This window comes from Argentina silus (assembly GCF_951799395.1).
Source record: "Argentina silus genome assembly, chromosome: 6".
NCBI classification, from domain to species: Eukaryota; Metazoa; Chordata; class Actinopteri; order Argentiniformes; family Argentinidae; genus Argentina; species Argentina silus.
Genome location: NC_139660.1, coordinates 20,968,593 through 20,996,297, shown reverse-complemented (window position 1 = coordinate 20,996,297; position 27,705 = coordinate 20,968,593). Strand labels below are relative to the sequence as shown.

The 27,705-nt window shown below is 44.7% G+C and overlaps 1 protein-coding gene across 1 annotated transcript; it reads right to left on the bottom strand.

Moving 5' to 3' along the window:
- Positions 1 to 435: 435 nt before the first annotated feature.
- Positions 436 to 20,615, bottom strand: LOC310805945 (phytanoyl-CoA hydroxylase-interacting protein-like). Its single transcript, XM_083671832.1, has 5 exons — positions 20,378 to 20,615; positions 6,316 to 6,512; positions 4,403 to 4,577; positions 3,824 to 3,941; positions 436 to 981 (listed from the first exon to the last, which is right to left on the bottom strand). The coding sequence occupies exons 1-5, from the start codon at positions 20,481 to 20,483 to the stop codon at positions 444 to 446; spliced, it is 1,134 nt and encodes a 377-aa protein (XP_083527958.1). The 5' UTR covers positions 20,484 to 20,615; the 3' UTR covers positions 436 to 443.
- Between the last annotated feature and the right edge of the window lie 7,090 nt (positions 20,616 to 27,705).

Sequence of the window (27,705 nt, the reverse complement as noted above, 5' to 3'; positions counted from 1 at the left end):
GAGGACATTTTAAAGGGTTCAGTCAATCGGCCAGTGTTGAGTAGCAGGGTGGGAGAATGCGAACACAGGGTGGTTAGGGTCCCTTACTTCAGCTGTTAGTTCTCTGTTGGGGTCCCTCTATCTTCTACGGAGTAGGTTAGAATAGAGAGACCCACACTTTTGAGAAGGTTGGTCCAATGAGGATGAATGAAAAGGGGTTGTGTGTGTGTGTGTGTGTGTGTGTGAGAGTGAGTGAGTGAGTGAGTGAGTGAGACAGAGAGAGAGAACAGGAAGGTCGGGAATTCTAACACCCCATCCTGATCTTTCAGTCTCCCTCTTTTTTTGCGTTTTTTCTTGGGAGGGTGGGGTTATTTGAGAGGATATGTGTGTGTGTGTGTGTGTGTGTGTGTGTGTGTGTGTGTTCAGCCCCCGCCCCAGCCCCCGCCCCCACCCCAGCCCCAGCCCTAGCGGCCCACGCTGATGTTGCAGGTCTTACAGCTGGGGTCCTTCTTGGCGTTGACGGTGGACAGACTGCTGATCTGATGGCCACTGATCTCCGCCACGGCGCCCAGCGCCAGGTCCACGGGCTCCGTGTAGATGACCTCCAGGATCACGTCCTGGGCGTGGCAGAACACCAGCCCCCCCTCCTGGTCCCGGGTGCAGGTCAGGAAGCGGTTGTCGGCGATGTCCAGCGCTGGCAGCCTCTGCTTACAGAAGTCGTCCCCGGGGGAGCCCTGCGGAGCCAGCACCAGGATCACAAAGTGGTAGGCCGTGTACATGCAGTAGAAGTCCCCGAAGTAGAGGTTGGTGGTGGGGTTGAACAAGGCCTCCGCCCCCACCTGGAAGCGCTGGCGGCCGTAGGGGGAGTCCTGGGGGGGCTTGCCCGTGTTGAACTCTGTGTTGCAGCTGAAGTAGATGCCCTCCAGTTTGCCGCTGATGGGCGATCCGTGGCTGCCGCTGTTGTCCTTGACGGAGGGCAGCATGCGGTTCCCCTGGGCCTCCCTGCGGAGCAGAGAGAGAACACTGACTGTGGGTTCGCGACAGGTGGGAAGGCTGTGTCAGGGTCCAGGGATGTGGGGAGGAAGTTGTCAGTGTTTATCTTTTGCAGTGGTCTTCACAAAACACGGCATGACTGAAACATGATGTGTAGAAAAAAGTCTGTTCTAATCTATTAAATCTCGTGAACTCTACGGGCTATATTTTAACACGGTAAAACTGCTGTTACTATGTTATATTGTATTGTTAATTATTACTATATCAATTGATGTACATCATTTGTTGGCAGTCGTGTCTGAAATATTCGTGCTATTCCCAAGGCCAGAATTTTTCAGCACAAACAATGGCACTTGACCTGCTCGTTGTCGTGACCACTGCCTCTACTACCCACACTGCCTCTACCACCCCTACTCCACCCACACTGCCTCTACCACCCCTACTCCACCCACACTGCCTCTACCACCCCTACTCCACCCACACTGCCTCTACCACCCCTACTCCACCCACACTGCCTCTACCACCCCTACTCCACCCACACTGCCTCTACCACCCCTACTCCACCCACCTGAGCGCAGGCTCCACAGCTCCACGGCCCTGTTTTATTTTCACCTGTTGCTGCTGACACTGGCCGGCTGAAGACAGAGCCCTGTGTGTAAACAGCCCGTTCTAATCTACCCAACTAGCCAATAACACATCGCTTCTCAGCTCTCTCCTTGGCAAACAGACATGTTCCTTCACGCTGGACTCTAAACAGACACGCTAATTGCATTCGGCACGACTTCTGGATGCCAACAAGTGAACGGAAGAATGTTCTAATCACTGGATTGCTTCTGTGATGTAAATGTGTAGTCTAATTTCCTATTAGGCAAATCTCCTGCTCCGAAGCTTCAATTATGAGCGAAAATTACAGAGCTACCACAGGCTGTTATTATGACCAGAGATGTCCGCTTTGTTCTGATAATTATGTTGTTATCCAGATCCCACCCTGGTCACCAGAGCTGAGACCTCATGTTGTTGGGTACGTTTCTCCACAAGGTAGAGCTGTTTCTATCTGTCTGGAGTTGAACCCTGTTTGGCAACAGCAGAGGGACGGTAAGACAGAGGCCATGCACTCCCACTCAAACCATCCTACGTCAGATGTGGCGCACATCGGAGGACGGGCACATTGGAATGCATGGAACGGTATCAAACACGCGTTTGATACCGTTCCGTGCATTCCAATGAGCCCGTCCTCCCGATTTCTACCTCCACCGGCCTCCCCTGTCCTCCACAGTTGTGTGTAGGAGGCCAGGAGAAGCAGAGAAGAGAGAGTGCTCCTTATCCTCCCAGGGGGAACACAACATCACAGCTAAAAGCACAACAGTAAACAACTAAAAATGCACCAGGCTCGCTCGCTCTCTCCCTCTCCCTCTCCCTCTCCACTCACACACAAACAAATCCGTCTTTCGAGTCAAGCTACTCCCTGCCATGAGAATAGACTTCAACAGGCTTTGCTGTCGCAAACCACAAAAAGGTTTTTTATTGAATTTACTGAGGCAATTGCGGTGATTGAATTTGTCTGAAATTGTCTGGAGAAATCATGTCAGGCTTTGGTCCATGCCTGCAGCCACTAGGGACTTGAAACAGCTAAAGGAACATGACAAGCTGCTCTGTTTTAGGCATAGGTGGTATGATGATGTTTTTATGGATTTGAATGGATTTTTAACTAATCCTATCAACACAATCATTGTGCAATTAATGCTCTTGTTAAGTTTAGATGTTTTATATTGTATACAGTATTTCCCTTAATGCATTGAATCATACCATCAGAGCATCTACACTGGAGCTTGGAAGGACAGCGGGGAAATGGCACTTCCATAAATAAGGAAGTCAGGGGAGGCTGGCGGAGGTAGAAAATCAGGCTCATTGTAATGCATGGAACAGAATGAGGAATGGTAGCAAACACGTTGTGCATTCCATGTATTATTCATTCTGTTCCATGGATAGATTTCTACCTCCACCAGCCTCCCCTGAGCAGAGCACCCCCGGAGATCCTTCTTTTCACATCACATTTAAGCACCAGCTTCATCGAGAAACACAGCAGACTTAGCCTCATTCCTCAACTGATTATACTAGTGAAAGCACAGTGAGAGAGAGGTTAAAGCCCCACGCTAGCCAGTTTTGCCTTCTGGCTTTTCTTGAAGAGAATACTCAAAGAATGGAGGCAGCATCGGTGGTGGTGATGTCAATCACAGAGCTATTTGGGAAAGTAATGCCAGGTATAGCTAGGAGCGGTTCTCAATACAACGTGTCGAAAGGTTGTTTGACTCAGTCGCAAACAAGCCAGTGAAGGGGGTTCAGAGGGTTATATGTGTTTCTGGGCGTTAACTTTCCAAACAGGCGAGCCACGTCACACGCTCTGTAAGTGTACGAAATATCATACGTCACGGAATGTGCGAAACCGTTTTCAGAGGAGCTAAGAAAGCAGAATGTATCGCCCCAAAATACACATACTTTGACCTAAACGGCCATTTTCTGACTTGAATCATTGTGCAGCACCAGGATGTCATCTACTGGGTAGCTCTCCCCAGGGGTTTTGAACAAGGTGGCGCTGGAATGCATGACCAAACTTATTCGCGCTTATTCGTGCCAAAAACACAGCTAAAACACAGTCCCTTTCTCTTTGAAGTCACTGGCGATGGTTACTCTTAACTATAATTCCTGAACATCAGTTTCATTTACTCTGAAATGTTTTACATCGTGGCGGAGCCAAGTCGACAAAGCGGCGCAACGCCACTCTTGCGTTCTTTCAGGGAGAACCGTAATAAACAAAAAAAAAAGGCGTTGTTAGTTGTGTGTAGATACGTACCTGGCCTGGTCAAAGTACTCGTTGTTCTGGTTCCTGTAGAACACAGAGAAGCGCAGCATACGGCCTGCGATGACCTCAGCCTTCTCCAGCAGCTGTGTGAGGTGGACCGTGGAGTAGTCTGAGGAGAGAGGGAGGGCCCGTCAGTCCCACGTGAAACACAACTATACAACATCCGGTGAGAGGCCAGCGAGATCAATGTCTACCAAAGTCTGGTTGAACTGGGTGAAATCTAGACGTAACGTCTTATCAAGTGGAGAGGAGACGAGACGGTGATTGGAACTGTGTTATTGTTGTGTGTGTTCCGCTCACGGATTCCTTTTGATTAAACCATTCAACTCGTTCAAAAGTAGCCATTCATTCAGAGGAAACTTGTTTCCCACTCACGTTCATGTTTACCAGGTAAGTACTACCTGATCCCCTCCATCTGACTCCCTCCCTCCCTCTCTCTCTCTCTCTCCCTCCCTCTCTATCCTATTACCCCTCCTTCCCCCTCCTATTTCCCTCCATCCCTCTCCTTTTCACTCCCTCTCTCTCCCACCTCCATCCATCTGCCCCTCCCTCCCTCCCTCCCTCCCTCACCAGCGGTGCAGAACTCGATGATCTCGCTCCACTCTGACACGGCGTAGTCTCCGTCGCTCTGCTTGGAGGCCGTCTGGACGGCCACCGTGTACTCTGTACGCGGGCTCAGGAACCAATGGCCTCTCACCGTCATGGGCAGGGGCACCGCCTTCGCCACCAGCTTCGTGGGGACATCCTGGAGAGAGGGAGGGGAAGGGGGAGAGAGAGAGAGAGATTGTTTAAGCTGCACAAACAACATCATACATACCCTCCATGTGTGTCCATTATCACAAACAAGAGGAGTGTGTGTGAGTGTGTGTGTGTGTGTGTGTGTCTCTCTCCTCATGGTATGGGTACTTCCTATCTCACCACGCCTTAGCAGGACATTGATTAGGACACACAGCATATGCTACGATTCTTTTACTCCTGTCCTTGTATCTCACTGCAATGTCGAGAGGTCGCTCGTCCAAAGCATTTCATTGTACTGTTTGCATCTGTATCCTGTGCATACAATAAATGCACTTTGATTTGATTTGAATTACAAGAGCCTCTGCCTAGCAACAGAAACAGTCCATTGTTCCACATGGTGCTGTAATAAAACTAATTGCATGAGGCCGCCCCCACCCCCCCCCCCCAAGAAGGAGAAGGAGAGGGGGAAACACTGTTCTCTTCACCACACAGCAGGAAGTGACTGGGAGGAGTGGGAGACTGATGAAACAGCTCTGTAAGATAACCAAGGCCATTCATTAGATGAACTACTCAAGAGAGCTGCCGTCTTTAACTGCTCGAGCAATTACTCTCTGCTGGTGCTGTGTGTGTGTGTGTGTGTGTGTGTGTGTGTATGATAGTATTGCTGCTTGGAGCTAGGACTTCATTACAGGGGCTCATCATAGTTCCAAGGTTGCTTAGTGTCTGAATGTGTGAGCTTTTTGACGGCTTGGTGTGAAAAGGGCCTAAGTGACTCATTAGTCCAAAATGAGTCATACTGTAATATCTCTCTCATATATTAGATAGATAGATAGATAGATAGATATAGACAAATATATAGATATACATATCAATAGAAAGCTTTGGATGAGATCTATCAAGAAAAGGAGCTAACAGAGATCCTTAACTGCATTGAAATAGAGTACAGAAACAAAGACTCATCACTATACAAAGAGGCTCAGAGTCAGAGTCGGTTTGGCTCTCTAACATTTGGAAAATGCCACTTACGGCCCTTTGCGCGCCGAGCCCTAGATATGTTCTGTACACATGGAAAGGTCATCTGGTGTTTATGCCAGAGTTCTTGTTTGGAGTAGAAATGGGACTATGTGGGTTGTCGTCTCGTGTCCTGGCTCAGAGCCGGCTTAGACCCCTATGAAGCTCTGGGTTTCAAAACAAACCTGCTGTGGACGTACGTATCAATTTCTCTCTGTCGCGTCAGCTATTGTGTGAATACAGCGCTCCCTTGTAAAATAGACCTTCATCTCAATGGGACTCCCTGGCAAAATAAAGGTTCAATAAAAAGCTATCATTTCAGCATGTCTCTTTGCTATCCCTACCTATCGTTACGGGAGAGCGGATGAGGAAAACCACTTGGATAGTGGAAAATCCCTAGACTTTTCTAAGGATATCATTAATGATTAACACTTTGGGCTCTACTTTCTGCCGGTGCTAAAGAACGCAGGTCCAAACGCAGGCGTATTGGCGGTAACAGGTGAAATGACCACGCCCCCGCTCAGGTGGGTGGAGTAGCGGTAATAGAGGCGTGTTCAGGACACACGATTGCCATCAGGTGTGCTGAAAAATTCTGGTTTTTTTTCAGCACCCACAATTGAGCTAAGGCTCGTTTTTACGCCGTTAAAATACAGCCCATCTTTCTGTGAACTATCCCTCTGAATAAGGCCACTGAAGTAGCTGCTTGTGTCTCGAGTGTTGCTCCACCGGTTTACCTTGTGTTTGAACTTGTTGGAGTTTTTGTTCTCTTTCTTGTTGAGGTCGATGAAGTAGTGAGTGATGCGTTCCTTGACCCTGGGCTCCATGTCCCAGCAGATCTTAAAGGAGTCGCACGTGATGTTGCTGATCTTGATGTTTTGAGGGATAGGGAGCTCCTCCATCTCCACGATGCCGCTGTCCTGGGACTTGTTTCCTGTGGGACAGATGGGGACAAATGAGTTAGTTATTACATAATTTCCTATAACTCAGCCGGCGCAAAACAGATGCAAGTCCAAACACATTGGCATTTGTGTCGGCGGTAACAGGTGAAAACACCACGGTGATGAAACGCTGTCTCGCCTGCACTCAGGTGGGTAAGAGAGACTAGAGGTGGGTAAAAACTACTGTTTGTTCATGACAAAGAGCAGGCCAAGTGCCATTCGGTGCACTGAAAAATTCTGGCCTTGAAAACAGCACAAATATTTCAGACACACCCCATAGCACCACCACCAGCATCCCTTGCCAACGCCTGCATTTGCGCTAAGAGTAGTTTTTACGCTGTTAAAATATAGCCCTCTATAACTCTATTCAATATTACAATGTTTAAACACAAATGTATCTCACAGACTGGGCTAAGCATCTCCATGTAAATAGTACTGATGGAAGACAAAGGCCTAGTAATCAGAACTGACAATACTTCTATTTTTCAGAATTTAGGCCTTGGTCATTTACCCAAAATTGTTTCCTTTTTGGAGAAAGCATGGTACTACTACTACACCACCTGTCCTGCTGTGGCTTCATATCGTATTTATATTTAACCATATTATACACACACCCACATACACATACACATATGCACACACACACACAGCTGCCTCCGTGCTCCGTGGTGTGCTTACCAGGAGAGAGAGAGAGAGAGGGGAGAGCTGACTCTAGTACCCTATCTGTTGCCGTGGCAACGCTCCAATCCCCTTAGCGTACAAGCACATACGTACGGTATTAAATATTTCACATGCTGGCGGTGATTATCCTCACTCTGCCCAGCACAGATGGATCTCCTCATAATCAGGGGGAAAAAAGGCCTCCATTCCTCTTTCATGAGTTCCATGCTACCTTCATCATGCACAACGCTGCTGTGGTTGAGGGGGGGGGTGGGGGGGGGACTCCCGGGCCATTTGTTCTGGCTCTTTTAAACTGTGTTCCTCTCCAATCGTTTTTGTTCAGCACTCAGCGGGTGGAGAGGAGACCTGTGTGTGTGGCGAGGGTTTTAAATATGTGGCTTAACGTTTCCTCGAGTCAATTATATTCCTCCAGATCTTCTGAGTGTTTTTTTTTAAGACGCAGCCGAACGATAGCGGAGCTGGGGAGATGGTCACGTGTGTTGGAGAGCCAGAGGTCGCAAGTTCGAGGCTCGGTCGGAGGCAAGTCGAATTGCGGGGCTACTGTGATCTGGATACGCAAAGACATACACACATACACGCTCACACACACACACACATACACCAAAACATGCACTGACTGAATGAGAGCTTTGTCGCTTTAGAACGCGTTGGCCAATGGACTCTAGTACATACTAAACCACCCACTTGGCATGTTAACAATGTGTTTTCTGTGCTGGTTCTAAATACAAGAACTAAACAAAGAATGTGGAATTCTGGAATGAGTAAGGGACACAGAACTCAATAAACAATAGGAAAAGCAGCGGACCATGGAACATCCATCTCAGATCATGGGCAGAGAGGCTGGGTGATAGCTAATTGAGTAATTCCATAAATTGGGTCAGGTTTTTCTCTCATCCAACACTTCCAAGAGGAAACCTCTTCACCATGCTGGATTGACCATTCATATTATTGACTATAAACAGAACCAATGTAGGCCTATTCCATTCGACGCTATCATTCATAGTGAGGTATTGGACCAGCCATGAGAGAATTCAGTTCAGCTAGCCGTTTTTTGCATCTTCTATTTCAGCCAAGCTAGAAACAGTTGACACAGAACGACCCTGTCGACCCCACCCACTTTGTCCTGTTGACCCCACCCACTTTGTCCTGTTGACCCCACCCACTTTGTCCTGTCGACCCCACCCACTTTGTCCTGTCGACCCCACCCACTTTGTCCTGTGTCCTGTCGACCCCACCCACTTTGTCTGATCACTGTTTAGCTGATTATCAGAAATGGTCATCTTCACATCACAGAGACGTCTCCTTTTCTTACTCACAACTAATCTGCTCACTGAGTTGATGTAGGGCTGTTGGTGTAACAATCTTCTGTCTGCCCCCGCCTGGATCTGTTTTGCCCTGCCTAAAACGTTTTGGCTTACATAGAACTCAATAGAAAATGTTTGTAATGACAATCCTTGATGCTGATATATGTACCCCTCCTAATAAAATCTTGGGGAACCACTGGGTTAGGGCTGCACTAATCTGGGCCATAGGCGAATGGCCACCATTAACTTTCTTACAGCACTCATGATGAGTCATTCAGAAGGATCCAACCTCCCTGACTGAGCTGAAGAGCTTACCTGAGCAGTCTGGCTGCAGTGTCAGTCAGACAGGGAAGAGTCAGCACTAACTGATGTCAGCACCCCCCCCCCAAAGAGGCACTAACTGACCTTTCAGCAAAAGAGGGCTAACAATCCATTCGAAAACAGACAGCCTTCGTGTGACCTGTAATTCGCCTAGCTAGCTCGACTGGTACGGTATATAGTAACACAGGCCTACTGGAGGTTACAGTAATAGCTGTGAGTTAGCAGACCTACAGTACACAGTGATATGACACTATCTGCTTCAAAACAAAACAGGTGGGAGAGGGAATGAGGGTCCTAGCCAACAGAAATGCACAAAGATAAGTCCCCCAAGGGGATCCCCATACCAAACCCAGCAGCACACCCCAGCCCCAGTGCCAGAATGCTGACTTAGCTTCTCTGTGTTTACACTAATGCCCCTTAATTAACCTGCAAATGGTGCCACTGACACAGGCACAGTAAGCCTCACTAATGCAGTTCATGTTTACACACAGGGGACACTCACAACCTACCACCATAATCGCAGAGGACAAGATTTATGTCTACTGTAAACTGTGATAGCCTACCTCAACTATGAACAGTAGAAACAGGGCACAATAGAAGAGAAGCCATGTCCCAGCCGACATCTCGAATCTAATTTACATTCAGAGAGGCTGACATGGGAGTTTCAGAGCACCTTTAGATGGATGGATCGATAGATAAACTTGATTGATCCCCCCGAGGGGAAATGAAGGCGTTACAGCAGCTCGCATCACAAACAACTACAACAAAAAGCGACAACATAATTGCCATCAACCATTTCTATCCGATCATGGTTTTCTTTAATGTATCTTTTAATACAATCTATCGGTCTCCTCGCACACACTCAGTCACACTCTCCTCATGAAACACATACAAATGGCTCCACCACCATTCTCCCTGACCCTCTTTCGAGGTGGTCCAGGTCTGGTGATGGGGGGGGGGGGGGGGGGGGGGGGGGGGGTTAGGGGGGGTAAAGGCCTCGCACAGATAGTATGACAAAGTGTGACTCAGCCGCAGCAACCGGCTCATATCTCCTACCTAGGGCCCTTCTGTGGGGCCTGACGATGAGTCTGCTCGGCGTAGCGTCTTGTACCTGCCAGGCTGGCTGACGAACGACATTATAGTAACACCACAACATCCCCAGAGCGTACGATGACTACACACTGTTGTCACACACCGAATCACAACTTTGGCCTTAAGCCCCCATTTCACTAACCTATTTTGTTATAAACAAGGCCAAGGCCATAGTAGAGGGAGCGAGCTTTGCTCTCTGTTGTCGAACGCTTTGCTAGCCTTAGCTTAGTGGCTAGTTGGGTAGCAAAGGTATCTAGCTAGCTAGGTAGCTAGCTGGTTGGATAGCAAAGGTAGCTAGCTACTAACTATCTGTTGAGCCTGTGCTGATGAGACGCATACTGTTAGAAATTATTTTTATAAAAACAGTTGCATCATAATGCTCAATAGCAGACGAGTAAATAAAGCTATTCAGTTCTTTATTTAGGGTGATTAAATTTACTAATTGTATTTGATATTCCATATGCAAATCAATTGAATTTATATGTTTTTTAATCATCTGAAATTTACTAATGTGATGGCCTGTTGAGATGAATCAAGCATTAAATGAGATGAATCAAGCATTAGTTCCATGGTACTTGGATTAATACATGAAGAGGTAAGGGTCAGGTCATCAAGATAGATGCTCCAACACACACATAACATAAGAATGATGTAATGGAAAAATACTAGGCTAGGACAAATCAGAGTAGGTGTATGTTTTCTTCAGCAGGTCAACTCGTTCCCCAGAGGGAACGGACCGGCGATATCTCTACCTGGAACGGATCGAGTGTCAGGGGCTGGGACCAGCCTAAAACACCAACGAGAGGAGAGCCAAGTCTAAACCGCGGCTCCTCCCCAACCAAATAGCCAATCACAATCATTCTGTTTACTGTAAAATGCCTTGTTTGACTGTTTGAATGCATCCATTTTTGGAAGGTTGGTTACAGATTAACAGCTTGCTGACTGTGATTTTCTTCGCCAAAAGTGGTCCTTGTACAAGTCTAGAATTTTGACATATAAATAAATAGCTAAAATTAAGAAGTAGTTTGTCTTCTCCTTCAAATAAAGAACACGTTTTCTCACAAATTTGGTGACCCCGACGTGATTTGAAGAGAAGAAATTGGACCGAATTGAACCGACGGCGAAGTCCGGGAGACGGAAGCCAGACGGAGTTGTTTTCTTGTAACCCCTCAACACTCACAGAGGCGCCAAAAACAAAAAGGTAAGCAGAAACCTGTTGTTATAAACCGAATTCTGCATAGTTAACTTTGAATACTGTAGACTGTGAGTGTGGAGGAGGTAAGAGTAAACCAACTACCAAATTTACAAATCTATGTATACTTAATGAAACCGTTAATGAAAATTTAACAATCAAAGTAATATATGTCAGAATTCTATTGTTCAGGGTTAAAGTCCCTGTACATTTTTTGTTTTAGGTTCAAGTCCTTTCAGGTTAAAGTCCTGATAAATGGGTTAGAGGCCCTCAGGGTTAAAGTCCCTGTAAATTTTTTGTTTTAGGTTCAAGTCCTTTCAGGTTAAAGTCCTGATAAATGGGTTAGAGGCCCTCAGGGTTAAAGTCCCTGTAAATTTTTTGTTTTAGGTTCAAGTCCTTTCAGGTTAAAGTCCTGATAAATGGGTTAGAGGCCCTCAGGGTTAAAGTCCCTGTAAATTTTTTGTTTTAGGTTCAAGTCCTTTCAGGTTAAAGTCCTGATAAATGGGTTAGAGGCCCTCAGGGTTAAAGTCCCTGTAAATTTTTTGTTTTAGGTTCAAGTCCTTTCAGGTTAAAGTCCTGATAAATGGGTTAGAGGCCCTCAGGGTTAAAGTCCCTGTAAATTTTTTGTTTTAGGTTCAAGTCCTTTCAGGTTAAAGTCCTGATAAATGGGTTAGAGGCCCTCAGGGTTAAAGTCCCTGTAAATTTTTTGTTTTAGGTTCAAGTCCTTTCAGGTTAAAGTCCTGATAAATGGGTTGGAGGCCCTCAGGGTTAAAGTCCCTGTAAATTCTATTGTTCTGGGTTGGAGGCCCTCAGGGTTAGAGTCCCTGTAAATTCTATTGTTCTGGGTTGGAGGCCCTCAGGGTTAAAGTCCCTGTAAATTCTATTGTTCTGGGTTAGAGGCCCTCAGGGTTAAAGTCCCTGTAAATTTTTTGTTTTGGGTTAAAGTCCCATTCAGGTTAAAGTCCTGATAAATTATATTGTTTTATCAGGACTTGTGTGTTAGAGTTAATCTTGTTGTGAGTGGAGAGCGTATGGGACCAGGTTGTGTGAGTAAGTAAAGCATTGAAGCTGAGGGAGGTGAGAGCGTTTGGAGAGTAATTGTGTTTGAAAGTAAAAGAAAGTGACATACTGATGAAAACATGTTGGTGTAAACTGTTATAAAAATTGTGCGAGCGTTCGCTCTACTGTTGTTGTGGTTGTTCAGTAAGTGGGAGGCCGGCCCCACCCTGAAAAGTTTTCTTTGTCTCGTTACTTCCTTAAAGCAGAGCAACTAGTGTTTTGGCTTCATCGAGTGTTCAAGTTCAGCTTTATTGATTAGCTCCATTTAATGTTCATGTTAAGCAATTATTGATTAGCTCCAACTAGTGTTCATGTTCAGTAATTGATGATTAAGCTCCATTTAATGTTTATGTTCAGCAATTACTGATTAGCTCCATATAGTGTTCAAGTTTTGGAACTACTGCTTGACCCCATCTATACAGGCCGGTGATTGACACTAATTTGATTCAAATCAAAATTCATCCATACATGACCAGAATGGTGGAAAACTATATGACAGAATGTGACACATGCAATGACCACGACCCAAAGATGGTCTACAAGTGTCCCATGGGAAAGTTCCCAGTACCAGACGCACCATTCAAGGACATCAGATATGGGTGCAGACAACAGAGTGAAAGGCTACAGATACCTACTAGTAATGGTAGATAGGCTCACTAAGTGGGTGGAAGCCACTCCCTGTAAAAAAGAGACAGCCAGCACTGAAGTAAAATGGCTAAGGAATGAACTCATTCCCAACCAGTATGCCACGACACCAGATTGACATTGGCTAGATGCACTTCCCCTAGCACTGATGTTGATGAGGAACTCATCAAACAGCAAAACACATCTAACGCCCAATGAGTTGTTGACAGGTCGCTCAAATGCCAGGTCCTCCAAGACATGGAGGCCACCTGCCGTCCTTAGACATTTGGCACATAAATTGCAATGACTACATTAATGCATTGACTAACTTGTCTCGAGTTTTGTCTAACCAGGTACGGCAGGTGGAGGCAGAGCCTGAGACCGCAACACCCAAGACTCCTGTGGTAAAGGTTTAGTTCACACCTTAAGGGGTGTGAAAGGAGGGTTTTGTTGAGAAATTTTTATAAAAAACAATTTATTTTTGGTTCACACCTTAAAAGGTGTGAAAGGAGGGTTTTGTTAGAAATTATTTTTATAAAAACAGTTGCATCATAATGCTCAATAGCAGACGAGTAAATAAAGCTATTCAGTTCTTTATTTAGGGTGATTAAATTTACTAATTGTATTTGATATTCCATATGCAAATCAATTGAATTTATATGTTTTTTAATCATCTGAAATTTACTAATGTGATGGCCTGTTGAGATGAATCAAGCATTAAATGAGATGAATCAAGCATTAGTTCCATGGTACTTGGATTAATACATGAAGAGGTAAGGGTCAGGTCATCAAGATAGATGCTCCAACACACACATAACATAAGAATGATGTAATGGAAAAATACTAGGCTAGGACAAATCAGAGTAGGTGTATGTTTTCTTCAGCAGGTCAACTCGTTCCCCAGAGGGAACGGACCGGCGATATCTCTACCTGGAACGGATCGAGTGTCAGGGGCTGGGACCAGCCTAAAACACCAACGAGAGGAGAGCCAAGTCTAAACCGCGGCTCCTCCCCAACCAAATAGCCAATCACAATCATTCTGTTTACTGTAAAATGCCTTGTTTGACTGTTTGAATGCATCCATTTTTGGAAGGTTGGTTACAGATTAACAGCTTGCTGACTGTGATTTTCTTCGCCAAAAGTGGTCCTTGTACAAGTCTAGAATTTTGACATATAAATAAATAGCTAAAATTAAGAAGTAGTTTGTCTTCTCCTTCAAATAAAGAACACGTTTTCTCACAATACATCAACGATAACACAAGTGCGGTGGTAGCGCATACCTTAATGAAATAAGTCTAGGCACATATTTCATGACGGACAGACAGATAGACCGACCGACCTATAGACAGATAGACTAACGTGGCGGGTCGTCGCCTTGCTGCAGGTTGTTAACCGTCCGTGATTGCAAACATCTGCAAGCTAGCTACCATGTGCCGATGAAGTTTGAGCATCTAGCTTGAGATTCTGATGTCAGTCTTAAAAAGCATTGTTTTAAACTAACCTGATAAAGCATGAAGCTACTGCAGCCAATAAAACTATATATAATAATAACTCTGTGATAAACATACTTGACTTCTCTCCTTTGTCATCAGTGCTGATTTGATTATCCAGGCAAGTGAAGATGGTGTTTTGTGGTTTACTTCAGGTCAGGTGCTATCAGAAAGAACCACGAAGTCTTTAGGGGCTAAATCAAAAGGGAAATTGAAGCACAACAGGCTTGACTGGAGGAGGAGAGATTATTCAGTAAGATCGTGGAGCAACTGAGGCTCCAAAATGGACCTGATTAGATCAGACATGGCACCTCCAGGTGTGGATTGACCAACTAATAGAGGATCCTGCCCAGCTACCTAGCTTAGAACCCTTCTGAATGTGTCCTGCCTGGGCTGATGGGAGGCCAAATGCTGCAAGATCAATTGATTAGCCTGACAGAAATCACTTCCTGGTTTATGACTTTGTATTTGTTATCATAGCCTACCTTCACTCGACCTTTAATTGCATTCTATGCAGTGATAACGTGTTTTGTTATTAGGCTTAACAGCACTTTATGTTATCAAATGTTATCAAATGTTACTAAGCCAGCAAACACAATCCAAGATCAAACCCATTCTGTCAGGCTTGTAGGTCACTGGAGTCAATATTAGGTAGCATGGGGCTATCAGGGAACTGAAACTGACTGACAGGTGAGCATGTTAATATATATATATATATATATGCCATTTAGCTGACGCTTTTATCCAAAGCAACTTACATTGCAGTGAGTGCATACATTCAGCATATATGGTCTCAGCAGGAATCGAACCCACAACCTAAGCGTTGTTAGTGCCATGCTCTACCAACTGAGCCATAGAGGACCACAATGAGGGTCAGTAGAGCATTGGGAAGACAATTGCAACTTCAAAGTAGCTCATGCAAAGCTCAATCACTCATCAAACAATCAATAGAAAGGATACAGTAGGTATAGCCAACAACACTCAAAAGAGAAGATTCTCTTTTGTTATATTACACAATGATATACATTGTTGGCATAACTGAGATAGCATACAATATTCTGAAACCACATTTTTGAGGATTAGAAGATGTGATCTGTCATAACTGCATATCTCAAGGCCAGCTGTCTGGATTGGGAAAAAGCTGCGCTCATGGTTATGTATGTCAGCAGCAGATTGCAAGATTACTCACATCACACTCACAGGTGCTGGGTGTTTATTGCAATGCCATGTTCTGAAATGGAACAGTTTGCAGTTTGATACAGCAGGGCTCAATTAAATCAAATCCGCAGTGCAGTACATGACCACATGCAGTCTCTTTATCTGTGAGGTACAAAAACACCATACAGGAATCCATGAATAAGAATTGCTGCAATGGGTCTTCTTGCTTAAACTTATCACATGAATTTTATTGGGTATTAACCTTTACTTTGAGCAAAAACCTATTGATTAGGGAAATCAATATCAACAGGATCAATATAAACTTAGTTAACAGACATAACTCCACAGTGTTTCTCTCTGAATAGCCTACATCTACAGTATTTGACTTTAAGTGTGACTTGTAGTGGTGTTAGTAGAGGCTTTCTGTTAAGCTCACCTGGAAATTAGAAGCTCCTCAAAGTCATACCATGTTCAGGCTAACACATTGAACAACACAACAGACACATTCAGGGCAGGCCTTTGAAAATGCCAGCTCTGTTCCCTTTACACAGGCGAGAGAGCCCAAGCTGAGAGCAAAAGACCATTGCAACAACAAGGTACCATTGCAACAACATCCTACTAGCCAGGTGGTGGAGGTAGAAAACGGAGGACAGGCTCAGGATTTCTCATTCCGTTCCATGCATTACAATGAGTCCGTCCTCCGATTGACACACCTCCAGAGATGCACAAAGCACAGCTACATGCAATAACCGTGTGTTACTCCCATCAAAAGGATAATTGGGCGACAAAGAAATAATAACTCACAGACAAAGAGAGAGAACAATGACTATGAATGCTCAGAGTGAAGAGCTGCGACAGGCAAGAGCGTGGTTCTGTGGATAAACCCATCATCTGTTCTGGCAAATTAATTAAATCCCCAAAATCCCTTGTGGAGTGAGGTGATAAGAGTGCTAATTTTTAACTTGTCAAAAAAAAAAAGTGGTGAGTCATTTGTGTCTCATTTGCATTCGGTGGAAAATCTCTCCTTTATAGTGCTGAATATCCGGAGATAGACATAGTAGTAGATAGGTGGGCATAAAACAATTATCCTCCACCCTTCAATGAAGTATCTGGTCTGGATGGGGTGGAGCAGTGCATGGATGACATGCCCTTGCCAGGCACACTCATGGGGCGACAGCCCACACAAAATATGGTCCACCAGTACCATGCCCGCTGATTCAGCCAACAACAACAGCAGCTAACCAGCAAGGGAAGCAAATCCCATATTATCGTTAATATGATTCGCATACACCATTGGTGTCAGGGGAGGCTGGTGGAGGTAGACATTGGAGGACGGGCTCATTGTAATGCATGGACTGGAATGAGGAATGGTATCAAACAGGGCTCATTGTAATGCATGGAACAGAATGGGGAATGGTATCAAACATACGTACCATTGATACCATTCCTTATTCCATTACATACATTACATTGAGCCCGTCCTCCGATTTCTACCTCCAATAGCCTCTCCTGACCAGTGTCCCTAATTGCTTTGGCTAAGAGTGTGATTCACCCGTAATCTCTCTATTTCCTTATAAAGTACCTGCAGTTATTGATCAAAGAAGACTCGATTCTGCTGTTGCTTTACAATGGCTTGAAGGTGATTAGAGTCTTTTTTTTTTGTGTTGTGGCAATTTATACTGAGAAAAAATGCCACAGAGCTGAAGCTTAGGGTTGGTAATTGCTGTATTCTTTGCCAGGGGTGTACTGCTAAGGGCAAAGGTAGTGGTGTTGTTCTGCTGCAAGACAGTGTTGGCAGATGGTAAGCTCACACACACACACACACACACACACACACACACACACAGACACACACACACACACACACCACACACACATACCACACACACACACACACAGACACAGTCTCTGTCTGTCTCTGTCTGTGATGGTGTCACAGCTGGAATGGGTGGGATGGAGGTTAAGGGGTCTTTCAGAGAACAGATACAGGACTTGGTTGTATTAATGTCTCATCCATCATGTCAACCGAAATGAATTGGTGTCTTCAGGACAAAGGCCTAGTGATGCATGTGTATTTAAAGAGCTGCATTAGTCCTCCTAGTAGTTTCCATTCCGGCAAACATGAGTGCTTGAATATCTTATACCAGAAACGGAAAGTAAGACCAAGGACTCATTCCTGTACTGTAAATAGGTACACATTCCATTTATGTCATTTCTCTAAATAGTTCCATTTCTGGTTCCTGAGTTCCACTCTCAAGTGCTGTTTTCACCCATATTACATCTTTTCTCCACTCACACTACCACTTTGTACACACACCTCAAGGCTTGTAGCTACAGATATGTACTTATGTACTGTACAGCACTGAGATGGTAACATTGTTTGCTAGGCTGGAATGGGAATCCATTCCTCACATAGACAATTAAATATTTATCATATGCTACTAACTGTAGATATATTTAGACAGGACAACTGCACTTGTTGATGGTTCATAAAAGGACAGCAACGTCAACCTGCACAGCGCCGTGACAGGGAAACACCACATTACCAGAGAAGATTCAAAGTGGCACCAACCCATCAAAATAACTAGCTGCCCGCTTTGGTCTGTCAAAACGAGGGTACACTCATATGACTTTGAGGAAGAGCATGGGGACTGTAGGCAGATAGGCCTCAATGTTTTATCATGATTTTTAAACAATGAGAAAGCTTCAGAATAATGCAGCTGTACACCAGGGGAGGCTGGTGGAGGTAGAAATCGGAGGATGGACTCATTGTAATAGATGGAATGGAAGGAGGAATTGTATCAAATGTGTGTTTGATACCATTCCTCATTCTGTTCCGTGTATTACAATGAACCCGTCCTCTGATTTCTACCTCCACCAGCCTCCCTTGCCAGTGTACAAAAGATTTATTCAGACAGCATCGTTAAGATGTTTCAATGGACAGTCTAGTAGTGGTGCATGGTGGGCAGTGATGGACATCAAAATGACCATTAGTGACACTGCATCAGAGTCATCTACATACAAATGGTCCTCAAGCCAATCACACACAGATGATAACACACAACAAGCATCAATGCCAGTGAAGATATTACCCTGTCTTTGGAGACAAGCTGCAATTTAACGCAAAAATCCCTAATTCCAACCATGCGTCACTCTATTTCCTTCAGAATCTGTGAAGCAGAATCTGTGATTGCCATGTTGTTGTTGTATATAAACAGACAGCAGTGGGTTTAGTTCAAGGACTCCAAACCCCTATTTACACCGGATTTCCTGACCAATCGGCTGCAAAGAGACCTAGCAAAATCTGAAGTAGGCTACAAAGCAGAGCTGGCACAAACGGCAACATCCAAAGTGCAGCCTATACCATGACTAGAGTTACAGCTTTTAAATCAGGCCAGAGTGGTAAGCGGATAGAAACTAGGACTGGTTCCCCACCACATTACATGATGGCCAGCAGCCCCAGCAGATAAAGAGGGAAACATGAACCAGTTGTAGCCTACAATGGGGGCCCTGTGATGAGCTGCACTGCTTGTGTGGCTAAATGAAGACCACTATTAACTACACTGGCTGGGCTCAGTGGACAACAACCCTATGTACAAGTCAAAAGGGACATTGTCAAGCCAATTCAAGATGTGCAAGTTCACTGTGTCTCTAAAAAAAATAACTCAGTGACTTGTGTCATGTTTCTATTCTAGGTTAGTCTATTAATGATGTTGTGCAATGGACTGAATCTAGCTAGCGAGAACAGACCTTGCTTCCTTTCATTCTGCTGTCAAAGTATCTGTGTAATTACAGTGAATTGGGGGGATGCTCCGTGTGTGTATGCGCACGCCTTTCTATGGGTGCAGCCATCTTTGAGACCGGTCTCTCCGACTGACGATGACTTGCATGTTTTTGAATTAAATCATCCTGAGTGGGCCTTTGTGTCGATAAAACATTAGGCTTATCTAATATTGCAGAACTAACGACAGCTGGCTTTCAGGCCTAATCAAGTAATGCAATGATGTGGTATCAAATGTTAAATCTTGAAAACCTATATTAGGCCATTCGTTTTATCCAAAATATAAAATATTAGGCTTAATGATAAACAAATATGTGCTGACAAACTTCAAACAACAAGCCCTTTGTCATTTTCTTATAGGCCAAGTAGATTATAGGTCTAGGCTTATATCATGCTTTAGCCTAACTATGAAACCTAATTACCGATACCAATTTTCAGTAAAGCATAGCTGAATCAGCAATTATTGCTTTTCTTAGTATGTGCCTGTTGAATAATTGACGAGGCGACCAGCCTATTCTAAACGCAGCTGAACCCTAAGAAAGCGCTGGCGTGGTGGTTATAGCCTATAGCATACCCTTTAAATAACTTTACTTCGGAAAATATACACAATGAGCAACCACATATTGTAATTTTATTGTCTAGTCGTATTTGTTTAGGCCCACCATGTGTGAATAGCAATGTTTCATTAGGCTATTGGAACCTAAAAACCGTTCCACCGGCGCCTACCGGCTTCGGTCCGTGTCCATGGTGCTGAAATGGTGAAACCCCACCGTTGCGCCTAACACTGCTTCACCTGCATCTTCTAACATGGCGTATACAATTTGAAAGAGAGAACAATTTATTTCAGTGATAAAAACGTTGAATGCATATAAAGATTCCTGTAGCTCTATTGTGCAGAAAAATATGTGCACTGACGCCCTTAGCAATTCCACGCACGCAGCAGCCGCTGTTCAAACCAGTTGAACTGTAACCTTGCCCCCATATTTCAACATAGGCTACAATAAACGATAACCATGAGCTCAATACCATATTTCAAAACTCATTCAGATGGGCTACTGGTATCAGAGAAACAGACAATATCCTGCTTACACTAATCAATTCATTTTCTGGCATGTCAATCCTCGCAATCCAACGCACAGCCTCTTTCGCGTCTTACCCTCTCGCTCGCATAACTGCAAGGTGTCCAGGCTGAGGTTCTTGATCATGCCTTCGCATGGACTCATCGGACTGGTGATGTTGTGCGCCAAGCTTGGAACCTCCATTTCCGCAACAGAGCCTTGATGCCGTTCCCGGTGTCTGTGTAGAATTTCTTTTTTGCCGCAGGACTTGCCGCTTTTCACATCCGATACTGAAATAGAGAGACAGAGTGACCGCTTCACAGCCCCTTCGCTCTCTCTCACAGTCCCTCTCTGGGGTGGTGCGGCTGAAGGCGCGTCAGCGAATCGTCATGAGCGCATAGCACACCGCCGATTTGACGCTGCAACGTGAGAGGCATGCATACTACGAGGACATGCCAAGTCCTTTGAGTGCATAGGATATATATTCAATATTTTCGTATAGGTCCTAGGCCCGCGCTCTGTTCCGTGAAAGGCGATCCACAAGTGTTTATTCCGCCGCGGGACAGTGGAACACGAATAGGCCTACCGGATTAGCGGCTAGTGAACAGCAAATTCAATGGCTTCTTATGTAACCAGATTATACCCGCACCCGGTCTTTCCTCCTCCACTTTAAATCCCAATTTAAACCTCCACAGACTATTTCACGTTTCCGTTTCAGCCAACGTCATCCAAAACAGGAGTCCATAGCCTACATGTTGAGCTCTGATCGTCTGCCGGGCGCTCTCAGGAGCGCAGGTGCCAGTGGACGCATACATTAGTTGGGAACGACCTCTATCACTCCATGAACAACATATGTAGCCTAGATAAACCTATCCGTGGCCGGTTCTCCGTCATCATCTAGGCATGGTTCTTTCGCATGAGGATTGAGTGTATAACCTGATATTCTCACATGTATTTTCTTGCAAATGATTCTGTATGAAGGCTGCAAATGATCTATTAGCTATTCATTCATGAAATTCTCCTTAGTTGATTAATATTGACCTAGGCTTCTGACCTAGGTGTGTGTGTGTGTGTGTGTGTGTGCGTGTGTGTGTGTCATTATCATTACCCCCCACGCCCAGCCTAATCAGTGAGTCGCAGTGCAGGACCGCCCAGGCAGACCCCCACCGAGCCGGCCATAACAGATCCAGGTCACAACGTCAAGTGCCTAGACTGCTGATATCGAAACAAGGCGTCATGGACAAAACGCACGATGAACGTTCATTCCTTTCTTGTGAATCATGACTGCAAAGGATTAGGCCTATTCATGTCCATATTCATATTCATGGCTATGTGAATTAAATGAGATTAGTTTTGTTGTAATTTAGTGGCTGTAATCGATTAATTCAAATAGAATAGCTTTCTCATGTGACCCAGTCATGGAGCCTCCGTTATGAGAGCACATTCAGGGGCCACACACGACATTTTAGTGACGCGGTGTCACTTTGCATTTTAAGGTTGGGTTGAGCGTTACTGGATGTTCAGGTGGAGAAAGCGTTGCGATTTTGGTGACGTTCCAAGCCGACTACATTGCAGTCACACTGCACGCATCAAATGGTTAGGCCTACGTGCCAAATCATCCACTGCGCAGTCGGGCATCGGATTAATGCTAGGTCATATGATGCGGTTAGCTAATGTGAAACACCTCCAGGCGTTGTGATATCTGCCAGGCGACTGCAATGTCGACGACCCAGAGCGCCTCATCTCTACCAGAGCCAGGCTGTGCCAATGAGACCCCTGAGTCATTCTGCTGAGACGGCAGAACAGAGGCACCCACTGCTGCGTCAATGTAATGGAAAAAGAGAATGCAGGAAAGCCCCCCCCCTCTCTCTCTCTCTCTCTCATTACTTCACTAAGGATTGTCAATCATGTCTTTTTTGGAATACATTGTATTTGCCTTTGATTTACCTCTAACAGGTAACACTTTAGGAAGGGGAGGGAATGTCTTGCAAAGTAACACAGATTGTTCTATGAAAATAAATAAATAAAAATGTCAAACCAGAATTGTTTAAAGCAGCTGGCAATGTGCTACTGAATATCATTAAAACTGAGCATTTAGGAAAAAATATGAAAACGTTTTGGGATATTTGGAGGACAAACAGTTTGTCTGCATATTCATGTGCAGTCATTTTGAGGATTAATTATTATGTGCTGAGTTAAACATATCCATATTACAAGCTTTTGATCCCCTCTTTTTCCATCCAGGATCCGATTGATCTGTCTGACTTTGAGCTATTATTTCAAAAAATTATCAGATAGGATCATTCTGATCCAGATACCACAAGATCAAGATCACAGAATCCAGTTTGTGGTGCTTTGAATAGGTCTCTATCTACTCTGCGAGGTAATGTTTAACATTTTGTTTAGCCAAAAAGACATGAGTGAACTACATGAAGAAAGGTAGCTAAGACAAAAAAGACAGCTTGCATGTCACTTGTAAGTAAATGTATTCACTTATCTGCATAACTCATAATATAACACATTCAACATCTCACTGGATAAGTACATTAAATACTATTACTAACCTGTATTTAAGTGACATTGCAATTTCTTGGTTATAGTGCCTTTTCACCTTCTAAATCCACCCTTCCAGTGGGATCAAGATTATCCTGATCACAACTTTAAATGTCAAAATATGCTAAAACAACATTGAATCTTTATAACCAAATCCCAATCCCAATCTGAATGATCAGAATCTCATTTTTCAGTTCTGAAATACCCAGTTCTAAGATTTAATACAAAACAAGTGTTTAAATGGCCTACAGTGGCATTCCTCTGAGATTCTAACAGTATTCCACCCTGTGATTGGGTGAGGCCAGTGCTCCATTTTAGTATCTGTACTTCCCAGCTGAAAAGAAATCTCATTAAGTTTTAAGGTCACCAAGTTTATTGCTTGCTCAGAGTAGAGAAGAGCTACTAGAGTAGAGGTACTTTCCTGTGAGCAAATGCACCAGTGTATAATTAGTGAAATAAACCTCCGGTTTTAATTTCCAATAAACAAATGATTAATTATTTTTGTACCGTCTACTGGATATGCTTAAAGTGAGCAGTTAGACGTGGGTGTGTATGTACAATATACTGTACCTGTTCTGTGTACAGTACACATGCATGTTTGAGCAGTATGCTTCAGGGGAGGCTGGTGAAGGTAGAAATGGGAGGACGGGCTCATGAGGAATTCCTCATTCCATTCCATGCATTACAGTGAGCCTGTGTTTCTACCTTCACCAGCCTCCCCTTGTATGCTTACAACAGACAAGATGGACGCCTTGGTTTCGTGTTCAGATATGTTGTTGAGTTAGCCTAGAGAAATTCCCTCAAACCTTTAAGGCTGTGTTCTAGACAAATTCTGGATACACTTTCAATGGAGCCTCCCTCCCTAGTGAGCCCTCCTCTGTCTCTCTGTGTCTGAGCAGCATGTACCCACAGTGTGGCACCAGGCTAATGTTGGAGACTAGACATAATTGGCAATGACCCCCTGTTGTCTAATTGCTGTGCTTTGATTACCAGAGTAAAGTGCTTAGCACAGATTTATACAGATTAAGACAGCAGCTGTTTCAAAGAGATTGTTTTTAGTATCATTGAACGTAATTAACTATGGGATAAGCTGTTTGCCGTTCAACTTGTAGAAATTGTACCCCAAACAAAAATGAAATGAAAACACATCACCGTTGTGACCTTTTTCTGTAGGATTTATATAAACAGAAAGCCATCGCTGAGGATATTCCATACAATGCAAATTATGTTATTACCTTTGATATTTTTCTTCATCTACAGTGCAATCATTCTCTCTCTGTGTATCCATCTCCCTCCCTCCCTCAGCCTCTCTCTCTGTATCCATCTCCCTCCCTCCCTCATCTCTCTCTGTGTATCTGTCTCCATCCCTCCCTCCCTCCCTCCCTCAGCCTGTCTCTCTCTGTGTATCTGTCTCCCTCCCTCCCTCCCTCAGCCTCTCTCTCTGTATCCATCTCCCTCCCTCCCTCCCTCCCTCCCTCATCTCTCTCTGTGTATCTGTCTCCATCACTCCCTCCTTCAGCCTGTCTCTCTCTGTGTATCTGTCTCCCTCCCTACCTCCCTCAGCCTCTCTCTCTGTATCCATCTCCCTCCCTCCCTCCCTCATCTCTCTCTGTGTATCTGTCTCCATCACTCCCTCCTTCAGCCTGTCTCTCTCTCTGTGTATCTGTCTCCCTCCCTCCCTCCCCCTCCCTCAGCCTGTCTCTCTCTCTCTTTGCTGTGCTCCTCTGGTTCAGGGGAGGAAGAAGAGGATGGATAATTCTGTAGATCTCCTCCTCCCCCCTCCCACCACCCGTCCTCACCCCTAGGGGGAGTCACCCTGCGTTAGCATCAGCTATTGCCTCGGGAGGAGTGGGTATATGCCGGTTATGGTCTCCCTTCCACACTGATCTGCTGTCCATGCCCGTCCATCCCCTCCCCTCCCCCCCCCCCCCTCTTCTCATCTCCAAGGCACTTGCTAAACACATACATGCATACACTATACAGTACATACAGCTCAGGGTGTATGTGTGTATGTGTGTGTGTGTGTGTGTGTGTGTGTGTGTGTGTGTGTGTCATGTTGTGCCCTGAGTGTTTCGCCAAATTGCTCACTCTGCTGCACTTGGAGCTCAGAGCCCATGTGACAGATGGAGAGAGGAGAGAGATTGTCGAAAGGGGGAGAGACGAAAAAAGGGAGAAGAGAGATGGAAAGAGATACTGGGAGAAAAAGGAATGAGGAGATGGAGAGAGGAGAGAAACCTATGGAGAGAAAGGTAGAGTGAGACTTACCAGGGATAAAAAAAGCATCAGTTAAAAAAATAAAGCATACAGTGTGAGTGAGTGTGAGAGAGAGAGAGAGAGAGAGAGAGAGAGAAGGAAGCTTTAATTGCAGTGAGCTCAGCCTGTGCTGTCTGATGGATGTATGGTAAGTGATAGGGGGCCAGAGCTGAATGAATTTGAATGTTCGGAAAGTTCCTTAGAAATATCACAACAACATGATTCACTCATTTCCTTGGGGGAAATATATTAAAATGATATATATCTCATATTCATTTAGGTCCACGGTCTTGCTAATGAAACACAACTACTACGGACTACTGCAGACTACTGTACACGAACGCGACCTTTTCTTTGAACTTTTAAACCAGAGCTAAGGATAGACTTAAAGAAAAGAACCATTGCGTAACAGACAAAACCACAGTCTCTGTGAAGCCAAGTGTGTTTATGATGCTCTGATACTACATAATCCCAGGGACAAATCAGATTATCTGCTCTAAGAACTCCAAAAGGTTACATAAAAGGATGTAAAAAAAAAAAAAAAAAAAAGAGAGAGAGAAACACTTGCAATAAGCACTATAGAACTAAACGCTCTGTATAGCATACGACTCTTATCTAGGCCAATAAGATTTGCATCTTAAATGGGATAACAAGTCTCTGGCATTCACACCTTTTCCTGCAGTGTCCGCCTGCCAGAGCAGAGTGGGCTGCTGTGGGTGTGCTGTTCTTTAAATCGTGAGGCCAGAGGAGCTCAAGTGAATGCATGGTTAATGTGTAATAAAAGCCCCATAAACCTCTTGTGTGAAGCTGCTGTACGTACAGTATATGACTGACGGTGCCTCTCTAACGATCAGCACTTTAAATTGAAATTTGAGACAAATTGGCAATTGGCAATTACCTCAAGAGGGGTGGGTGTCCTATTTGTCCAGTTAAATTGCTCATGCACTCGATGATGCTTGATGAATACTCTCTGATTGGCAGAGGAGTCTAGGAGGATTCTAACACATAATGAAACCTCCTCCTAGGAGTATACTGTAGAGCAGGGATGGAGGCAAATGCTATTTTAATCCCAGTCTATTCCGAAGAAAGAGAAAGGAATGTTAATTGAAATGCCATTGGATATTCGGAGCATTTCCTCTTCGGCTGGAATGGGAGAGAAGCCTGGTCGTTGGTATCATGTTGACACAGATGGGAAGTGACTCCGTAGAGGAGGTAATAAGCACTGCCAAATGTTTAGTAAGACATACTGTAAAAATAAGACAGTTTGGAGAATTCAGTTTAAAATAGAATTGCACTCCCTTTTAACCTCAAGCGAAATCTTGTGAGGTTCCTTGGACTGTGTGAAAGAGAGAGAGTGAGTGAGCAAGAGAGAGAGAGGGGAAGAGAGAGAGAGAGAGAGAGTGTAAATAGGCAGAGTGAAGAGGTAAAGGCCTATTGTCTTCCGCCAGGTGGCGTCATTCCTATGTGACTCTAGTCCCTCGACCGACAGTGTGGACGGAGTCCTAAGACAATGGGGTAAATACCAGGAATACAGTCAGAAACACAGCTATGAGACTGTGGCAGTGTGTGACCTGAGTTGACGTGGGCGATGCACTCTTGGTCAGGGTCAGGGTCAGGGTCAGTTCTTTTGCACCCTGGGGCAGGATTATGTCTGCCAGCTGCTGCCTCTCTTAATCATCCAGGGTCCCTGAGGGAAGAGAAAGAGAGAGAGGAAGAGATAGATAGATAGACAGACACACACACACACGCACGCACACACAGAAACATAACAATAGGAGTGTGACAGTGGAACAATAACACTAGTGATTGAATCCTTTCTGATAACGTTATTCCACTGGTCATGGGTTGGGTGGTGATGCTTGCAGGACGGTCGGTAACCATGGGTTTAGGGTGAGTGTTAGTTTGGTTAGATTTTAGGGTTAGTTTGGTTCGGGTTTAGGGTTAGTTTGGTTAGGGTTTAGGGTTAGTTTGGTTCGGGTTTAGGGTTAGTTTGGTTAGGGTTTAGGGTCAGTTTTCGTATGTTTTCTGGTACCATCCCTGCATTCTCTCTGAAAGTCTCTATCAATCTGAGTGGATTCATTCTCTGGGATTAGACAGATTCTGCCTCTGGGGATTAGTGGACATGTCTTCTTTGGCAACAGTCTCACACACCAAGAGCTGGATTTATATTCCAGACTATGAGAGAGTCTCACGCAAGCTCTCATGAGCTAGGGTTACCCAGTTACCCCACTTCTGCATTGAGGGTGGAACTGTAGTTGTGGAGTCATGTGCTTGTGTGTGGAAACCAAATTTTTGACTTAAAATGTGGCTGATACAATATGCCAGTGCTGTCTGATCTGTAATGTACCGTATATGGTTTGCCAAAAGGCTTCATGCTGGTCTCTGATGTGTTGCTTAGTGGGATGGTATATGAGGACACAACGGACATGCATTCTCTGAGTTTTGATGTAGGCCTGCAGTGCACCAACCTAAGACTACGGTGAAGTTGTATTGATACTCTATTGTTATTCCTCCCATTTTCCCCAAGCGAATATTGTGTGCTAACGGTTTTGCTAAAACAGCACGACATAACCTGGTCGCGAGCTTCACATATAATTTACTTGTATGTTATTTGTTAGTG